The 19,868-nt window shown below is 31.6% G+C and overlaps 1 protein-coding gene across 1 annotated transcript in view; it reads left to right on the top strand.

The window, feature by feature from the left end:
* The window catches only part of LOC140919966 (uncharacterized), an 18,979-nt gene extending 2,848 nt beyond the window's left edge, over window positions 1–16,131 (top strand). Inside the window, exons 3-7 of the mRNA XM_073367256.1 lie at window positions 14,752–15,128; window positions 15,210–15,386; window positions 15,477–15,587; window positions 15,669–15,846; window positions 15,938–16,131. Of these exons, the coding sequence (XP_073223357.1) occupies window positions 14,752–15,128; window positions 15,210–15,386; window positions 15,477–15,587; window positions 15,669–15,846; window positions 15,938–16,033 (939 nt within the window). The 3' untranslated portion in view covers window positions 16,034–16,131. The remainder of the gene's footprint in view (window positions 1–14,751; window positions 15,129–15,209; window positions 15,387–15,476; window positions 15,588–15,668; window positions 15,847–15,937) is intronic.
* The last annotated feature ends 3,737 nt before the right edge of the window (window positions 16,132–19,868 follow it).

A 19,868-nucleotide genomic window follows, 5' to 3' on the forward strand; every position in this document is an offset into this window, starting at 1 on the left:
TATATATATATATATATATATATATATATATATATATATATATGAAGTTTGGTATACAATGAACAACATAAATAAAATGATATAAAATTTATTAAAATATTATTTAATTTTTAATAAATCAAACGCACTTATGTTTTTTTTTTTAAATTACTCCCTCTAACTTTAAATATAAACAAAAATTTACTAAAAAATGATGTATTATGATATAAATTTTTGACTAAATTTATTAATTTTTTTAATTTATTTTTACTTATATTTGATATGAGAGTAGTAATATTTTAAATCTAATTTTTTTATATTTTAACAAGTATTTTTAAAAGATTTGTTAATAAGAGCCAAACACAAAATCTTAGAGTTTTGTTTGAACACGAATATCGCAAAAACAAAATTAACTTAAAATTTATATTCAATTCAAGATGATTAAATATAAAATGACTAGATCTTTAATACTATAATCAACGAGACTTTATGATACTACTATAGTCTGAAAATCATATCCCATACCCCAATTATTAGACCCCTTGTACTACATTTTACCAAAACAAACCCATTCAACCCTTTTTTGTTTAAAAAATATTAAAAATAAAGAGATTACTTTATTTTACATATACATTAATGACTGGATCTTTGATACTGTTTTCAACAAAACTTTATGGTACTACTATAGTCTGGAAATCATATCCCATACTCCAATTATTAGACTCCTTGTACCATATTTTACCAAAACAATCCATTCAACTATTTTTTGTTTAAAAAAAATTGAAAATAGAGAGATTATTTTATTTCACATATACATGGATTAAATTATACTACAAAGTCGTATTTTTAAGTTAGATCCTAAAATGTATTCATAAAAACTACATCAATTGATTTGATTGAAGATATATATATATATATATATATATATATATAAATTAAATATATTTTTGAATATTATAATAAAATTGTCAAAATCAGGATAAAACGTATAATTTCAGTATTTTTAAAAATTAAGACAACTCTAATAATGTAATTCCAAACAGTAAATTCCAACCTTGATTAGTGTTGATGTAGACTCTGGTGGAATCCAGGATTACGTTCGTACAGTAGAAAAAGAGAACAATTCACCGTTATAATTACGTATTTGCTCTTTTATGTAGTTGGGCCCCAATTAAACACGTTTTAACTTTATGCTTATGCGGTGCATCCAACCAATAAGAGTAACAAAATCTCGATATTTCCTATTAACCAAACGAAAGACTCTGCTGCAGACAGCTCCACCTATCTAAGCTCCTTTTTTCCAATACAATATATTTTACATTTCTCAGTCATTTTTTTTAGTTTCATGTAAATAAAAGATGGCTATAAACAAAAAAACAGAATAAATATTTTATTAAATTATTATTTTTTTTATGTTGACACATTTTTCAGTATCATATATGTAAATTAGAATTTATATTTTGAAAATAATATATAAAATAATAATTGAAAATATTATTTAAGTTACATTAAAAGTTTAGAATAAAATTAATTTTAAGATAAAAATTCATTGTTAAAGTGATGTTTATTATGACCCGGAGAGATTACTTATGAGTTGTTCAATTTCACTATCCAAAAATGTATTATTTTATGACATTTCTTTTAATTCTTCAACTTTGTTCAACTATACAGATTTATCAGAATGACTAAGGATTTAGAGTTTATTTACTTTATAAAAAAAGTATTTTTATTTAATTATTTAAAATTTGTTTTAATATTACATATTATTTACTCTATTCTTTTTTAATTATCACATTTACATAAAAGTTTTGTTTTTATTTAATACTCCTTTTTAAAGTTTAATATAATATTATTTATTAATTTATCAAATGCTCTTAGTTATTTATTGGATAAAGAAAAATATGTCAGATAATATAATAAATGATTAACAATATTATAGAAAAAAATAAAAATGATATAAAAAAAAGCAAATTTTATTTGATATCTATGTACAAGAAAAAAGTAAAAAAAAATTAACAATTAAGAAAACCGTAGAAATGATAAATAACTCAATCGATTTAAATTAAGAATTAATTGAAAAACCTAAATTTAAACCGAGTGAGATAAAAGTTATTTATACAACACCTGACTAGTAAGTTAACTTTGACCGAGGGAGTATATATTAATCCAATTAATCTATTATTCAACTTTGAACAATGAAAGGACTTCATGTTGGGATTCTGCTGTTTACTTGTTTATCAACTAGAACTAGAATCTGGTATGGTTCATGAGATGCACTTTTGGTTTTTAATTGCTGCTTCGTCCCACCTTTTTTATTTTTTATAAATGCTTCGTCCCTACTCTTCGGTAGTAGGGCCAGTTAGATAAATTAAATTGAATCAAATAAAAATAAACTAATATAATTGATAAGTGAAATAACAAAATTACTTACTGACCGAAAAAGTAAAAAGTAACAAAAGTACTTGAACTATATTTTTTTTGGCTAACTCATGCACCCTAGTGCCCAACCGACCCCAATTAAGAAGTGGTATTTATATTCTTTTGAATGACAAGAAGTGCTATTTATTCACATTCACTTTTCACTGGGTTTGCATCATCTTCAACTCCAAACATTTATCATAAAGTCGTGGGCCTCCATAATTACAGCTAAATGAAATAATTACTCTCTCGTGGAGTTATTTAAGTTTATATATATATATATTACGAAATATATAAGGATATAGTTTTATTAAATTACATATTTTAATTATTGATAGATTTTTTTTTATTATATAAAATATAATAAGATTTTATAAATTGCGTATATAATAATTAATAAAATTTAAATATAAAAAATAATAAAAATTATGAATAACATTTGTCTTTAAATAATTTTTGTGTTCAAATGACACTTAACACATAATAAAATATTCATTAGTGGACCAATCTATTTTTTCTATATTCACAAGACAAAATGATTGTTCATTTTCGACAAAGGTTTCTATTCCCATCAAACTTCATCTTCTATTTATATTTTTCTGTTTAAGAAATAATATCAAATTAACTGCTCCTTCTTAACGATGATGTATGTCAAATAATCGAAAACAAATTGTTAATGAGTTTCAATATGAATAATTTAGTAAAATGTGAGTTCGAATACTAGAGCTTCTTCTCTTTAGAGTCAAATAATTAAAAAAAAATGATGCTCTTGTACAAAAGTTAAATAATCGTCAGCAATTTTTTGGTTAACAGTAAATTATATTTGATAACCATCTTAAGAATTTATTTTTAAAATTTAACCGTATGCATTGTTGTTTGATTTTCAAAACATAGCTAGTGCCAATTATTTAAAAGATTTAATCTAATTAATTTCTCTTTATTTATTACTTTAAAAAAAAGTAGGAGAATGAATAGAACAATTACTTTTTAAATCTCATTCAATTGGAATTGATGTTGCAACCTCCTTCCTACTTGTGAAGCTGCAATAATTTGCACTATTTTATTCACATCATAAACATAATAAACCCTCAAATACAGTCACTATCAATTTGGATGTTAGTACTAGTAGTTTACAATGAGTGATCCAAATGAGTCCAGCTTTGACCCATAATTATTATTATTATGAATTATGATTTGATGCTAGTACAATTTTATTGACGCAGAGTACTCTTTCCATATACTCCTTCAACCGCTGACTTTAATGATTATCAACCGCAATATCTTAGAGTAGTATTAGTAGTTATTATTATTATTTTTTATAAACACTGTTTACCATTAATTATTGACTTCAAAACAATAGCAACATCTTTTTTTTTTTGTGTGAAATGCAGGGGAAATGTTATGCAACTTACTCAAGTAATTTCATTTGTACAATATGTTTAATTTTTTTGAGAAAATTTGTACAATATGTTGAAAATTATGAAATACTAAAAAAAATTATTAAACTGTTCTATTTTAATTTTTTTTTTAAAAGCAATCTATCATGAAATATCAAACGATCGTTATATTAGTTGATTTATGTTGAAGCAGTGCACGTGAAATTGTGTATTACATATATAGGCATGCTTAATTATATTCTTAAAGCATTATCTATGCTGGCAAATTAGTGAAAGACTAATTGCAAGGCAGCTTGTGATAGAAGTTTCTCAAAGTATTTCCACGTGATAGAAGAAGTTACTCATTAAATTAATTATCTAGCATATAATAAACTTAAATTAATAATAAACCATTTTAAAAAATACGAGTTTAAATTTAGAATGAAACAATTCTTAACAAAATTTTATATGTACGTTTCGGCTGAATTTTAAATTATCTGAGTATCGTTTCTCTGAAAATTAGAGAACTAAATTAAAAAAATTAAATTAATAAATATTATTTTTTTAGTTTACTAAATATCTTTTACAAGTTGCTGCATAAATTAATTCTCACATTGAGTAAGATATATCATTTGCAATAGTGTGGATCACAAAAAAAATATAGGATGTAAATTACTCTTGCCATGTTAATTTATTTAGAGAAAGAAATTTTTTAAGATAGATAAATATCTATAAATTGTAAAATTAATATTGGGCCTAGGTGTAGATAACTTGATCACAAATAATTTCAAGCCCAATTTACGCCATGTTTAAATCTTACCTGTTACGCTCTTAGTTTTTCACTTTTTTACTTTTTCACTTTTTCAAATGTATACTGTCACTCTCTCCAAGTGGATGATGAGAATGGGATAACTGCTACGATACAACATATGCTATGTTAAAATATTATTGTCCGTTTGTTGCTACTATGTTTCTTGTTTTGACTAGAACAGCTAAAAAACATCCATGTTCTACTTCTTTTGTGCTATATGCATCATATCACATAATAATTTATAATAATCTGATATAATAAAGTGGGGTGTCATGTTTTTGGGTCCCAAACCATATGCTACTTTCTTTGGTCTAGTGAGCAACCTTACTCTTTACGCACCAGGGCACGTGCATCACAGATTTGGAGGGTCATAAAGAAATATATTCATGACATGGAGAGATCAGAAATGAGCATGCACCTTCATGTAAGAAGTAATAACGTAGTTCAACCGAGTCATCTTCTTGATTGGTGTGTGTGATTTGTGGTGGGCTCAGCTTTACAACTAATCTTTGAGGAAGAGGAACGAGAAAATATCCCATTTTAAAAAGTGATACATTATTCGGTTTAAGTTTAAGTGGTTAATTTTATATTCCTTATAAATAAGTTCACTACTAAATATGAAAGGGAGGTTACTCATATATTTCCAAATCCTTAGCCTATGTTTGGAGAGAAACAAAAACTTTTGAGGATAAATATGTTATATATGTTTGTATCTGATTTTTAAAAACTAGTTCAAATATTGAGTAACAATTTGAGAATCTTGACAATGTATGTTGGTTCAAGTGTAAGTGGTAAGTTTTAGATTATGAATGAATTAAATGTTAGATATATAATAGAAGTAACCTCTCTCTCTCTATATATATATATACACACGATGTCTTAAGGTTATAGATAAAGATGAACTCTCAAAGTTTCAAATGATTTTAAAGCATTTAGTTTGTTGTTGTTCTTATACCTCAAAGTTCCTAGGAATATCTGGAACATTTGTCTCTTGCTGCTTTCGTACTCATAGATTCTCCAACAATGTGAGGCTCCAACACAACTTGAATACTCATCTTCACGTCTAGCATATGGTTATGGGTCCAATGCCCATATCCTTAACCCTAACTCTCATACCATATTAAATGTGTTTGGATCTCACTCATATAAAATAATTCAAAATATAATGGTACTTAATCATATATATGCATCCAAAAGTCTAGCATCCCTCCACCTTGATTTGGATTCTATGTTTCTTCATCGGCCTAAACTTTGGACTTAAAAAATATATTAGCCAATAATTTTGGAATATTTTGAATAAATTTTTAAATTCATTAATTTTTTTTAAATATTACTTTCAAAAATTATTACTCATAATTATTTACATTTCATTTCCTTTAAAAACACTCATTTAAGATTTTTTTTTATAAAAAAAGATGTGTTGTCTAATCTTTTGACGATGATTTTCTTTCGAACACTCCAATACGATGTAGTAGTCAAATCATACGTGACTAAAGTGAGGGACCAGTATCTTTGATTTTTATAGACAAATTTGATATTTTAAATTTGAATAGTTTAATCTTACATTCAATGATGGCTAGGGAAAATAAAAATATGTATAGTCACTTGATATTTTTGCACCTCACTTTACTATGTTTGCTTCTAAATAGTGGTTTTCAAGAATGATTGTTTATAATATATAACTAGAGGAAGAATAAAAACATCAACTGCTATATCTATTAATTTACGTGGATATCCTTAAGTTGAACTTAAAACTATGGAATGGGTGAAAGAAAAATCACACTTTTATATTTTAGTTATTTATTTATTTATAAAGGAAATTTTATTTATTAACTCAAAGAAAACTAAGAAATGGAATCTCCAACATCATACATTAGGAGAGAAGTAAATGGAGAACAATATGCTCACCGATAATAATATTAAAAGAAGAGGAAGAATAGTCACGTTGAGCTAACATATGAATATATTTATTTGTTTCTCTTGAAAAGAAGATAGTTGTAGTTCAAATTGAATTGTGAACCATCATAAATATGTCGTTGAGGATATGCTCTTAAGAGGAGTATAGTTAGTATGACATTTCTTAGCCATATTAAAAAGATATAGAGAATCAATGTCAAAGATAACTTTTTAAATAAGGAGATCTCGGGTCAACGTGATGCCACAATAGCCCATATTTCAATAAAGATAGAACTACTATAGCTAATTTTACATAAAAAGCCTTTAATAAAACATCCATTATGATATCAAATTTAATTCGCCACAAGCAAAAGTGCTATTGATAGTAGAAGTTGCTCCACCAATATTCATTTTAAATTACCTATCGGAGGCTTGGACCGTACAAGAAGATATTGAAGATGGACGTTAATCAGATGTTGTTGGTGAAGGGAAGTATGAACAAAATCAACTTGGTTCATGACTTGATATCATATATACCTCTCAAAAATGGTATGTTGAGAGAAGATCAAGGAATTATGATCTTTCCAAAAGCGGTTCATCCCCACACAAAATACGAGTGCCCACGGCTATAGGGTCCCACCGACATTTGGGTAGATAGATTTCATTCAATCCAAGCATAGGTTCGTAAAAACTTACTCTTGTGGTTCAATTCACTACGCCAAAAATGACATTTAACAGCGCCCATTTTACAACACTTGCTAAACACAAGCGCTATTTTAAAAATAACGGAACCTATTACAGCGCTTTTTGATGCAAAGCGCTGTAAAACAAGCGCTGTAAAACACATGCGCTTTCATTGAATTTAACTACCTATTACAGCGCTTTTTTGACAAGCGCTGTAAAGGCCTTATAACGTGATGCGCAAACGTTATATGACCTATTACAGCGCTTTTTTGACAAGCGCTGTAAAGGCCTTATAACGTGATGCGCAAACGTTATATGACCTATTACAGCGCTTTTTTGACAAGCGCTGTAAAGGCCTTATAACGTGATGCGCAAACGTTATATGACCTATTACAGCGCTTTTTTGACAAGCGCTGTAAAGGCCTTATAACGTGATGCGCAAACGTTATATGACCTATTACAGCGCTTTTTTGACAAGCGCTGTAAAGGCCTTATAACGTGATGCGCAAACGTTATATGACCTATTACAGCGCTTTTTTGACAAGCGCTGTAAAGGCCTTATAACGTGATGCGCAAACGTTATATGACCTATTACAGCGCTTTTTTGACAAGCGCTGTAAAGGCCTTATAACGTGATGCGCAAACGTTATATGACCTATTACAGCGCTTTTTTGACAAGCGCTGTAAAGGCCTTATAACGTGATGCGCAAACGTTATATGACCTATTACAGCGCTTTTTTGACAAGCGCTGTAAAGGCCTTATAACGTGATGCGCAAACGTTATATGACCTATTACAGCGCTTTTTTGACAAGCGCTGTAAAGGCCTTATAACGTGATGCGCAAACGTTATATGACCTATTACAGCGCTTTTTTGACAAGCGCTGTAAAGGCCTTATAACGTGATGCGCAAACGTTATATGACCTATTACAGCGCTTTTTTGACAAGCGCTGTAAAGGCCTTATAACGTGATGCGCAAACGTTATATGACCTATTACAGCGCTTTTTTGACAAGCGCTGTAAAGGCCTTATAACGTGATGCGCAAACGTTATATGACCTATTACAGCGCTTTTTTGACAAGCGCTGTAAAGGCCTTATAACGTGATGCGCAAACGTTATATGACCTATTACAGCGCTTTTTTGACAAGCGCTGTAAAGGCCTTATAACGTGATGCGCAAACGTTATATGACCTATTACAGCGCTTTTTTGACAAGCGCTGTAAAGGCCTTATAACGTGATGCGCAAACGTTATATGACCTATTACAGCGCTTTTTTGACAAGCGCTGTAAAGGCCTTATAACGTGATGCGCAAACGTTATATGACCTATTACAGCGCTTTTTTGACAAGCGCTGTAAAGGCCTTATAACGTGATGCGCAAACGTTATATGACCTATTACAGCGCTTTTTTGACAAGCGCTGTAAAGGCCTTATAACGTGATGCGCAAACGTTATATGACCTATTACAGCGCTTTTTTGACAAGCGCTGTAAAGGCCTTATAACGTGATGCGCAAACGTTATATGACCTATTACAGCGCTTTTTTGACAAGCGCTGTAAAGGCCTTATAACGTGATGCGCAAACGTTATATGACCTATTACAGCGCTTTTTTGACAAGCGCTGTAAAGGCCTTATAACGTGATGCGCAAACGTTATATGACCTATTACAGCGCTTTTTTGACAAGCGCTGTAAAGGCCTTATAACGTGATGCGCAAACGTTATATGACCTATTACAGCGCTTTTTTGACAAGCGCTGTAAAGGCCTTATAACGTGATGCGCAAACGTTATATGACCTATTACAGCGCTTTTTTGACAAGCGCTGTAAAGGCCTTATAACGTGATGCGCAAACGTTATATGACCTATTACAGCGCTTTTTTGACAAGCGCTGTAAAGGCCTTATAACGTGATGCGCAAACGTTATATGACCTATTACAGCGCTTTTTTGACAAGCGCTGTAAAGGCCTTATAACGTGATGCGCAAACGTTATATGACCTATTACAGCGCTTTTTTGACAAGCGCTGTAAAGGCCTTATAACGTGATGCGCAAACGTTATATGACCTATTACAGCGCTTTTTTGACAAGCGCTGTAAAGGCCTTATAACGTGATGCGCAAACGTTATATGACCTATTACAGCGCTTTTTTGACAAGCGCTGTAAAGGCCTTATAACGTGATGCGCAAACGTTATATGACCTATTACAGCGCTTTTTTGACAAGCGCTGTAAAGGCCTTATAACGTGATGCGCAAACGTTATATGACCTATTACAGCGCTTTTTTGACAAGCGCTGTAAAGGCCTTATAACGTGATGCGCAAACGTTATATGACCTATTACAGCGCTTTTTTGACAAGCGCTGTAAAGGCCTTATAACGTGATGCGCAAACGTTATATGACCTATTACAGCGCTTTTTTGACAAGCGCTGTAAAGGCCTTATAACGTGATGCGCAAACGTTATATGACCTATTACAGCGCTTTTTTGACAAGCGCTGTAAAGGCCTTATAACGTGATGCGCAAACGTTATATGACCTATTACAGCGCTTTTTTGACAAGCGCTGTAAAGGCCTTATAACGTGATGCGCAAACGTTATATGACCTATTACAGCGCTTTTTTGACAAGCGCTGTAAAGGCCTTATAACGTGATGCGCAAACGTTATATGACCTATTACAGCGCTTTTTTGACAAGCGCTGTAAAGGCCTTATAACGTGATGCGCAAACGTTATATGACCTATTACAGCGCTTTTTTGACAAGCGCTGTAAAGGCCTTATAACGTGATGCGCAAACGTTATATGACCTATTACAGCGCTTTTTTGACAAGCGCTGTAAAGGCCTTATAACGTGATGCGCAAACGTTATATGACCTATTACAGCGCTTTTTTGACAAGCGCTGTAAAGGCCTTATAACGTGATGCGCAAACGTTATATGACCTATTACAGCGCTTTTTTGACAAGCGCTGTAAAGGCCTTATAACGTGATGCGCAAACGTTATATGACCTATTACAGCGCTTTTTTGACAAGCGCTGTAAAGGCCTTATAACGTGATGCGCAAACGTTATATGACCTATTACAGCGCTTTTTTGACAAGCGCTGTAAAGGCCTTATAACGTGATGCGCAAACGTTATATGACCTATTACAGCGCTTTTTTGACAAGCGCTGTAAAGGCCTTATAACGTGATGCGCAAACGTTATATGACCTATTACAGCGCTTTTTTGACAAGCGCTGTAAAGGCCTTATAACGTGATGCGCAAACGTTATATGACCTATTACAGCGCTTTTTTGACAAGCGCTGTAAAGGCCTTATAACGTGATGCGCAAACGTTATATGACCTATTACAGCGCTTTTTTGACAAGCGCTGTAAAGGCCTTATAACGTGATGCGCAAACGTTATATGACCTATTACAGCGCTTTTTTGACAAGCGCTGTAAAGGCCTTATAACGTGATGCGCAAACGTTATATGACCTATTACAGCGCTTTTTTGACAAGCGCTGTAAAGGCCTTATAACGTGATGCGCAAACGTTATATGACCTATTACAGCGCTTTTTTGACAAGCGCTGTAAAGGCCTTATAACGTGATGCGCAAACGTTATATGACCTATTACAGCGCTTTTTTGACAAGCGCTGTAAAGGCCTTATAACGTGATGCGCAAACGTTATATGACCTATTACAGCGCTTTTTTGACAAGCGCTGTAAAGGCCTTATAACGTGATGCGCAAACGTTATATGACCTATTACAGCGCTTTTTTGACAAGCGCTGTAAAGGCCTTATAACGTGATGCGCAAACGTTATATGACCTATTACAGCGCTTTTTTGACAAGCGCTGTAAAGGCCTTATAACGTGATGCGCAAACGTTATATGACCTATTACAGCGCTTTTTTGACAAGCGCTGTAAAGGCCTTATAACGTGATGCGCAAACGTTATATGACCTATTACAGCGCTTTTTTGACAAGCGCTGTAAAGGCCTTATAACGTGATGCGCAAACGTTATATGACCTATTACAGCGCTTTTTTGACAAGCGCTGTAAAGGCCTTATAACGTGATGCGCAAACGTTATATGACCTATTACAGCGCTTTTTTGACAAGCGCTGTAAAGGCCTTATAACGTGATGCGCAAACGTTATATGACCTATTACAGCGCTTTTTTGACAAGCGCTGTAAAGGCCTTATAACGTGATGCGCAAACGTTATATGACCTATTACAGCGCTTTTTTGACAAGCGCTGTAAAGGCCTTATAACGTGATGCGCAAACGTTATATGACCTATTACAGCGCTTTTTTGACAAGCGCTGTAAAGGCCTTATAACGTGATGCGCAAACGTTATATGACCTATTACAGCGCTTTTTTGACAAGCGCTGTAAAGGCCTTATAACGTGATGCGCAAACGTTATATGACCTATTACAGCGCTTTTTTGACAAGCGCTGTAAAGGCCTTATAACGTGATGCGCAAACGTTATATGACCTATTACAGCGCTTTTTTGACAAGCGCTGTAAAGGCCTTATAACGTGATGCGCAAACGTTATATGACCTATTACAGCGCTTTTTTGACAAGCGCTGTAAAGGCCTTATAACGTGATGCGCAAACGTTATATGACCTATTACAGCGCTTTTTTGACAAGCGCTGTAAAGGCCTTATAACGTGATGCGCAAACGTTATATGACCTATTACAGCGCTTTTTTGACAAGCGCTGTAAAGGCCTTATAACGTGATGCGCAAACGTTATATGACCTATTACAGCGCTTTTTTGACAAGCGCTGTAAAGGCCTTATAACGTGATGCGCAAACGTTATATGACCTATTACAGCGCTTTTTTGACAAGCGCTGTAAAGGCCTTATAACGTGATGCGCAAACGTTATATGACCTATTACAGCGCTTTTTTTAAGCCATTTACAGCGCTTTTTAAGATAAGCGCTGTAAAAGAGCCTTTTAAAAATTTAACTAAAGAAGCCTTTTAGAGCGCTTATGTGTGAAAGCGCTGTAAAAGGCATTCATATAACATAATAACACACGGAGGTCTTTCACAGCGCTTTTTGGGAAAAACGTTGTAAAAGAGCCTTTTAAAAATTTAACTAAAGAAGCCTTTTAGAGCGCTTTACAAAATAAGCGCTGTAAAATGCTTATAAAAAGCGCTGTAAAAGTGTTACGTATATATAACAGTTACCTCTTCAGTTTCCTCTTCATTACGTAAACTTCACTATCATCTCAACCTTCATCGTTCTTCTCTTCTTTTGCAAACCCTATCATCCTGTCCATTACGAACCTTATTTCCACGATCATCTCCTTCATTTCGAACCTTATTTCCATCCAAGATCATCTCTCCCATTTCACACAATATATTTTCATTGAAATACGTAACCCTCATTACGTATTTCTTCAAACCGTATTTCTGTGAACCATATTTCTGTGAACTTTCTGCAAACCCTCTTTTCTTTGCATTTCGTCTTTCTTCGAACCATCATTATTCAGGTATTGATGTTATTAAATTTTTGTAATCATTAGAATGCATGTTGAGCTTTTTTAAGATATACTGATACATGTTGAGTTTGTTTATAATAATGCATGATCCATGTTGAGCTTGTTGATGTTATACTAAAGTGCATGTTGAACTTGTTGTAGTTAAATGGATACAAACAAAGATTTAGAAGTTCAAAATGAAGAAGTTGGCACCTCTAAGACTTACGAAAAAGAAGTCAAACGTGGTGCAACTATCATGCAGAAAGTCATTAAAGCAAGGAGTAATGGCATTAAATTTGAGGTATACTATATATACTCTGTTTGCTGTGTGTTTTTTTATCTTTTTTTAGGGTTTAGGGCATGTACTTACTATATGAGTTTATTAGGTTGGCTGGAACGAGAGTGGTCAGCCAGTTGACCCCAACAGCTCCATGTTTGTAAGCTACATTGGGGCTGTTGTTCGTCAAAATGTCCCAATAACAATAGACAACTGGAGAGATAAGGCGTTGAAGGATGCCAAAGATATCATCTGGAATGACATTCAAGTAAATATTTTGATCTACTCTTTTGTCATTTATAATTTTTTTTCTGTAAAATACATTACTTATAATTGTTTTCATTGCAGACCACTTTTGTTCTTGATGAGGAACGAAAGTCATATGTTTTGAGAGTTGCTGGGAAAATCCATCGTGGATTTAGATCCCATCTCTCAAATTTCTATCTAAAAGATAGAGAAGGAAACACAAATGCTGAACCTCCAAAGATATATCAACATTATATATCAAAGGATGAATGGAGTGCATTTGTTTCCAAACGTTCTGACCCGGCGTTTGTCGTAAGTTATTAATTTATTAGCATTTGTGTTTTATTATTCATATTCGTAGCGTATTTTAAATTTTTACACAATTGCTATTTTTTTTTTATATAGAATATTAGTAAGGCAAATCGCGAACGGGCAAGCAACCCAAAACACCCATACAAGAAATCACGTATGGGATATGCACGCCTTGAACAACAAATTGTAAGTAATTAAACATCACTTTTATATAATGAAGTAATTTGTATTATAAACTATAGTGTGTAACTAATTTGTATTATTTTGTTTATGATTTTAACGAATAGAGAAAAGACACCCAAGCCGATCAACCCTTGGGTCGTCATATCTTATGGAAGGAAGCGCGTGTTAACAAAGAAGGAGTGGTTGATAATGAAAATGTCAAGAAAGTTGTAGAACTTTGTGTAAGTATATTATCACTTTAATATTTTTTAATATTGTATTTTAAAAATGCTATTGAACTTATCTTTTTAATGTTACATGTATTTTAGGAAACTATTGAACAAAGTTCTGAAACTCAAGAGGGCAACAAGGATACGTGCAGGGACATTCTTGGGAAAGTGTTTAATGTCCCTGAGTATTCCGGTCGAGTGAGGGGGAAAGGATTTGGCGTAACTCCCAAAAGCTTTTTTCCTCAAGAGAAGCGCCAAAAACCTTCCAACGAGGAAGTATTAGAGAAGCTCAGAATCCTATCGGAGCAAGTGGCACTCTTGGTGAATACGAATAAAGACAAGCAACTTCCGGTTCAGCTCCAACCTGAAATACAAATGGAGAGTGAAACCGGGAGTTGCAACGTCGGTTTGAAGAGTATTCCCGAGGTAATTAATTACTTACTACTTACTTGCTTATGTAATTACTTATGTATTAAACAAACTTATATATTAACTGTACTTATGTTTTAACTATTGATGTAGGGTGTCACTACATGTGTCCTATACTTGTCCTCGCCGACTCAACGGAAGGTGGGAAAAGGAATATTGTACAATACTTCGGGAGAAGTATTGCACAATATTCCGATCCCCGCGGGCCATGTCAAAGTATCGCCTACGGTTGCTTTCGAACCAACTGCACCGTTGCCCATACCGGACAACGATGGAGATATGAAGTTCTTAAGCGACGCTATTGGCAGTTACGTGGCATGGCCCACACACCTTGTTGCCCTCGAAAAAAAGATTCCCAAGGACAAATCAGTTACATCTCCCGAAAAGGTTTGTCACATTTATTGCCTAAGGTTTTTTATTTTTTCAGATTCAATAAACTAACATTTTACCTCATTTTTGTAGGTCCAAATAAATAAACCACCCCTACAGCCAAAAAAAGGCAGCAAACCTCAAAAATTGGAGGTTAATAGGGCTGCCAAACTACAAAGGCTGGAGGGTAATAAAGCTGCCAAACTTGCAGCAACAAAAAATCTGGATCGGGGAAAATCGGTCGCTGCTGCTGCTGCTCCTAATAAAAGTCAGCCACGCCTTGGTAAATACGGGGCGTGTCTTGACATCCAAATAAAAAGGAACATGGGCAGCAGCAACGATTCGCCCATTGTACAAATGAATCAAGACATCTTTGGAGATGAGTATATTGAATACCTCGAAAAGGAGCACATGTACGAACTTCTCGAACATAAGGAGCTGAGTGTTACTGTAATCAGCTTGTACATAAGGTAAAAAATACTTTTAATTGCATTTATTTGTAATTAATTAAATGTATTGGTAATTAATCTAGTTTAAAATTTTCATTGAAGGTTTTTGTACGAGAAGGTCGTGTGCACGAGGAAACTGTCAAATAAATACTCATTCTTGTCTCCACATAAGATGTCGATGTGGAAACTCGATCCAGAGAATGTAAAAAACTACATTGTAGATATGTTTTTAGGAAATAAAGAAAGTGATAAATTGTTCTTGGCACCATATAATTCAGGGTACGTAATTTTATCTTTTTTAATTGATGAGAATTTAATTTATTAGTTGTCTATAAACAAAATTGCTTAACCAATTTTTTGTTGTTGTAGGGCACATTGGGTGCTATTTGCAATCAATGCGGTCTCTGAAGTGATATACTATTTGGATCCCGTGCACGGCGATTACACCAATCACCCCGGAATAAAGACTATGCTCGACACGTAAGTAATATTCATTTATTTCTTACATATATATATATTTAAATATTCATGCTCTAATAATCACATTTATTCATTCGATAGTGCCTTAAAAGTTTATCGAGCTCAAAGAGGTGCTAAAGTGTCGAAGCAGAAGTCTAATAACATTACATGGATCTCAATAAAGTGCCCTCGTCAAACAAATAACATCGACTGTGGGTACTACATATTGAGATTCATGAAGGAGATTGTTGAGAAGAATAAAACTATTATCCCAGAAACGGTACGGTATTTGCATTATATGATTTTCATATATAAATTATCTATATATTTGATACTAACTTAATATAATATGTTCAATTTTTATATTGCAGTACTTTGCCAATTCCAGTCCATCATATTCTGAGGAAGATCTGATGGAATTAAAGGAAGAATGGTGTCAGTACGTGCTTGACATGAAAATTATTTGATTTTCTGGGAAATAGCTTGCTGCTGGGCAAGGGATCTGAATATTATATGGTAGCTAGTGCATATAATGTATATTCTGTTAGTTATTATATGTAAATGATCATAGAACACAATATATGCATATAATGGATCTGTTAGTTATTATATAATGGATCTGAATGTAGTTTAGGTTGTAAATTAGGTTATATATATATACGTATCTGAATGTAGGTAATTAGGTTGTAAATTAGGTTGTATATATGTATCTGAATGTAGTTACTTAGGTTGTAAATTACAGAGTTACATATATGTTAATAAAGTTACAGAGTTCTGATTTCTGTTCTACTGATTGTGTGAACTGATTGTCTATAATATGTTCTGTTCTATTGATTGTCTATAATATGTTCTGTTCTACTGATTGTGAAGTGATTTTGGATCAAAAATAATTTTGGATACAAAGATAAAAGACAGCGCTTTTTTAAAAAAATGCCATAAAAAGCTAAAAAACGCTTTTCATTTCAAATAATTAATTTATAGCGTTTTAAAAAAAAAAAAAACACACATTTTACAGCGCTTTTTTTAAAAAGCGCTGTAAAATGTTGTTCTAAAGCGCTTTAATGGTGCACCTTTTACAGCGCTTTCGTGAGAAAGCGCTGTAATATGCACACCCATATATGAAATTATGGGTGGGCATTTTACAGCGCTTTTTTTAAATAGCGCTGTAAAATGTTGTTCTAAAGCGCTTTAATGGTGCACCTTTTACAGCGCTTTCGTGAGAAAGCGCTGTAATATGTCCACCCATATATGAGTTATGGTTGGGCATTTTAGAGCGCTTTTTTGAGAAAGCGTTGTAAAATGCACACCCATAACTCATATAATGGGGTGCATATTACAACGCTTTTTGTGAAGAAGCGCTGTAAAATGTGCATAACAAGCGCGCATTGTATTTACATGTTTTATAGCGCTTTTTTAAAAGCGCTGTTGTATCATTTACAGCGCTCGTTTCCACAGCGCTTATTTTTTTGAAAAAGCGCTGTAAATGGCTTAAAAAAAGCGCTGTAAAATCCGTTTTTTCGCGTAGTGATTTTATGACTTTGTTTCAAAAAAGTTTAACAATGTCACAATCTCGAATAATATGCGTAAGAGTTTATGGAGCAAGGTTACAACAGAGACATGTATCATTCACAATTGTACCTGTGTGATAGCGCTCCACATTTCTCAGTAGCTTTTCCCTGAGCCATTTTTCAAATAGTGGTATGCATTTTAACTAGTCATTTCCAAGCCAAGTTTCCTTGCATAGAGGCATGTTGTGCTGCATTTGTCGCTCATCAAAGATAATCTCATATGTCGTTTTGATGTTGAATTTAATTGGATATAATATCTAACAATTAATCATTTAAAAGTCACGTTAATAATAAACGCTCTCTACTCAATAATATAAAACCGCACAAATGGCATTTTGTCTTGATAAAAAGTAGTGTGACCAAGTTAGGTAACTGAGTCACTAATTTGAGAGCATCTAATTGCCTTTTCTTCACATGGAAAAGCTATTTCTTCTCATAATAGATTGTCGGTCCAACAAATATGCACGGTTAAATTGAAATTAAACTAACGCTTTTTAAAAATTAATAACAACAGAAATTAGTAATCTTGTTATAGTTTTTACAATTTTAAACAATATCAAAATAAATTTTTTAATTTATATATACTATTAATGTATAAATTATCAACCAATTATATTTTTTAATCATTAAAGATATTTAATTTTTATTTTATTATCTCTTAAAATATGTTCATAAATAGTTGTAGTGTGTTAATAATATAATTTTTTTTCACATTAACAATACATATATAATGATTAAACTCTAAAAATAAATAGTGAATCCATTCACATAATTGATTAACTTTCATATTTAATTAATTAGAATCAAAAGTAATAAGTGTAATTAATACTATGAATTTAAATAAAGTGGTTTTTTGTTTGCCGACTCCCTTGGATCAACCCTAATTATAGAAAAGTGTCGCTAACACAAATTTTAACATTTTTTTAAACACTATTTCTATCAAGTAAAATTGATGCAAGTCTCACTATTTTATGTACAATTCATTTTAGAATAAGTATTAATAACTATCAAAATTAAAAATTAAAAATTAGAAAAAAAATTATTTTCACTAAAACACCAGAGTCTTTTTTTATACAATAAATAAATAGAAAAATTAGTAAAAAAACCAGTAAAAAATACTTCTCACGTGCAATTGAATCATACTCATCTGTTTATATATTTGTGAGATTTTAGTAACATTGTTCTTATGTCGATCTTGCAATGAGAATAATTTGTGCCTCGGTGCAACATTATATCTTGTTAAGTTATGAACATAATTTTTTTCTTCTTCATCTAAGCGTCCAATAAATGCATGCTCATCCAAAATATCAGGTAATTAATGGCTGCAAACTCTACAAATTACTTTAATTGTCCATCCTGAACCATCTTTTAATGCTTTTGATCTAAGCTTGAAAAGACAATTACACTTTTTTTGTTGAACTTCGAGTTGAACTAGCAGCACACTTGTATTTTCCTCCTCCGTGACAACCTAATATTAATTTATTTCTCTATCATTTCTCTCCTGTCTCTATATCTGATCTTCTGATGATAACAATAACTTCATTTTTTATATCGATTTCTTTAGCCCAATTCACAACATTGTCCTTGTATCAAATATATAATGAAATAAAATATAAAATAAATTATAATTAATCATAATAATATATTTTTAAAATATTAATATTAATTATAATTATTCATATATGATATGTGTCAAAAATATTTATAGTATCGACGAATGTTTTATCCAATAATAGTAGTGGTTTATCCATATCTGTTAACATTTTAAAAAATTAATAAAATTTAAAAAACTTATTATTTAAAAAGAAAAAATAGGTGTGTACTAGCAAATTTGTGAATGAAGTTTTTCGGAAACACCTTATGTACCGGAGAACTTGTGAATTAAGTTTTTCTTTGCACACTTTTTTTCCTTTTTGTATCAGAAATTTTGTTTAAATTTTTTCGGTATTAACCTTCTGTACCGGAACAAACCTGTGTACCGAAAAATCTTCTAAAAAGTTTTTTGAAAGTTACTGAAAAACTTGCACCTACTGGGAATCTTTTTTAGGGCTCCGAAAATGATAAGATGGTAAAGAAAAAAATTAACTCTGGATTTGGTGAAATAGTAAAAAAAATATTGAGAGTAATTTTGACATTTTAAAAAAATTATTTATTTATTATTGTTTATATGTCTTATGCTAAATGTTTTTATTTATTTATTTATTAAACTTGTGTTAAATGTTTGATTCATGATACTTTTTTTGTTTTTTTAGTGGTTAATTCTTGACTTTTTTAACAATCAATAAATTTTTATTATTTATAATATATTTACTTATCTATTTCTTATAATATTCTTATTTATTTATTATTTTATTTCATATATTTTTTCTCTGTAATGAATAATTAAATATATTATTAGCAAATCAATAAATAACGTTCCATTAAACTAATAGTAAATTTTTTCTGCAAATGTGACAATAAAAAAAAATTGTTTGTTTATCTTATATTATTATTTGTCATTTTACATTATCAATAAAAAATTTAAAATTTTATCTAATATTATATATTTATTTATTATATTTCAACTTATATAATTAATTATTCTATTAATTACTATTAATATATATCATTTATTAAATAAAACTCATTTATTATACAACTTAATACACTATACAAAAACATGAACAATGAGTTATATGAAAAAATGAGGTAGGACAAGAAGAAAACATACAAAATAGAAGAAAAAAGTGAAGAA

The sequence above is a fragment of the Cicer arietinum genome, chromosome 4 (assembly GCF_000331145.2).
Source record: "Cicer arietinum cultivar CDC Frontier isolate Library 1 chromosome 4, Cicar.CDCFrontier_v2.0, whole genome shotgun sequence".
NCBI classification, from domain to species: Eukaryota; Viridiplantae; Streptophyta; class Magnoliopsida; order Fabales; family Fabaceae; genus Cicer; species Cicer arietinum.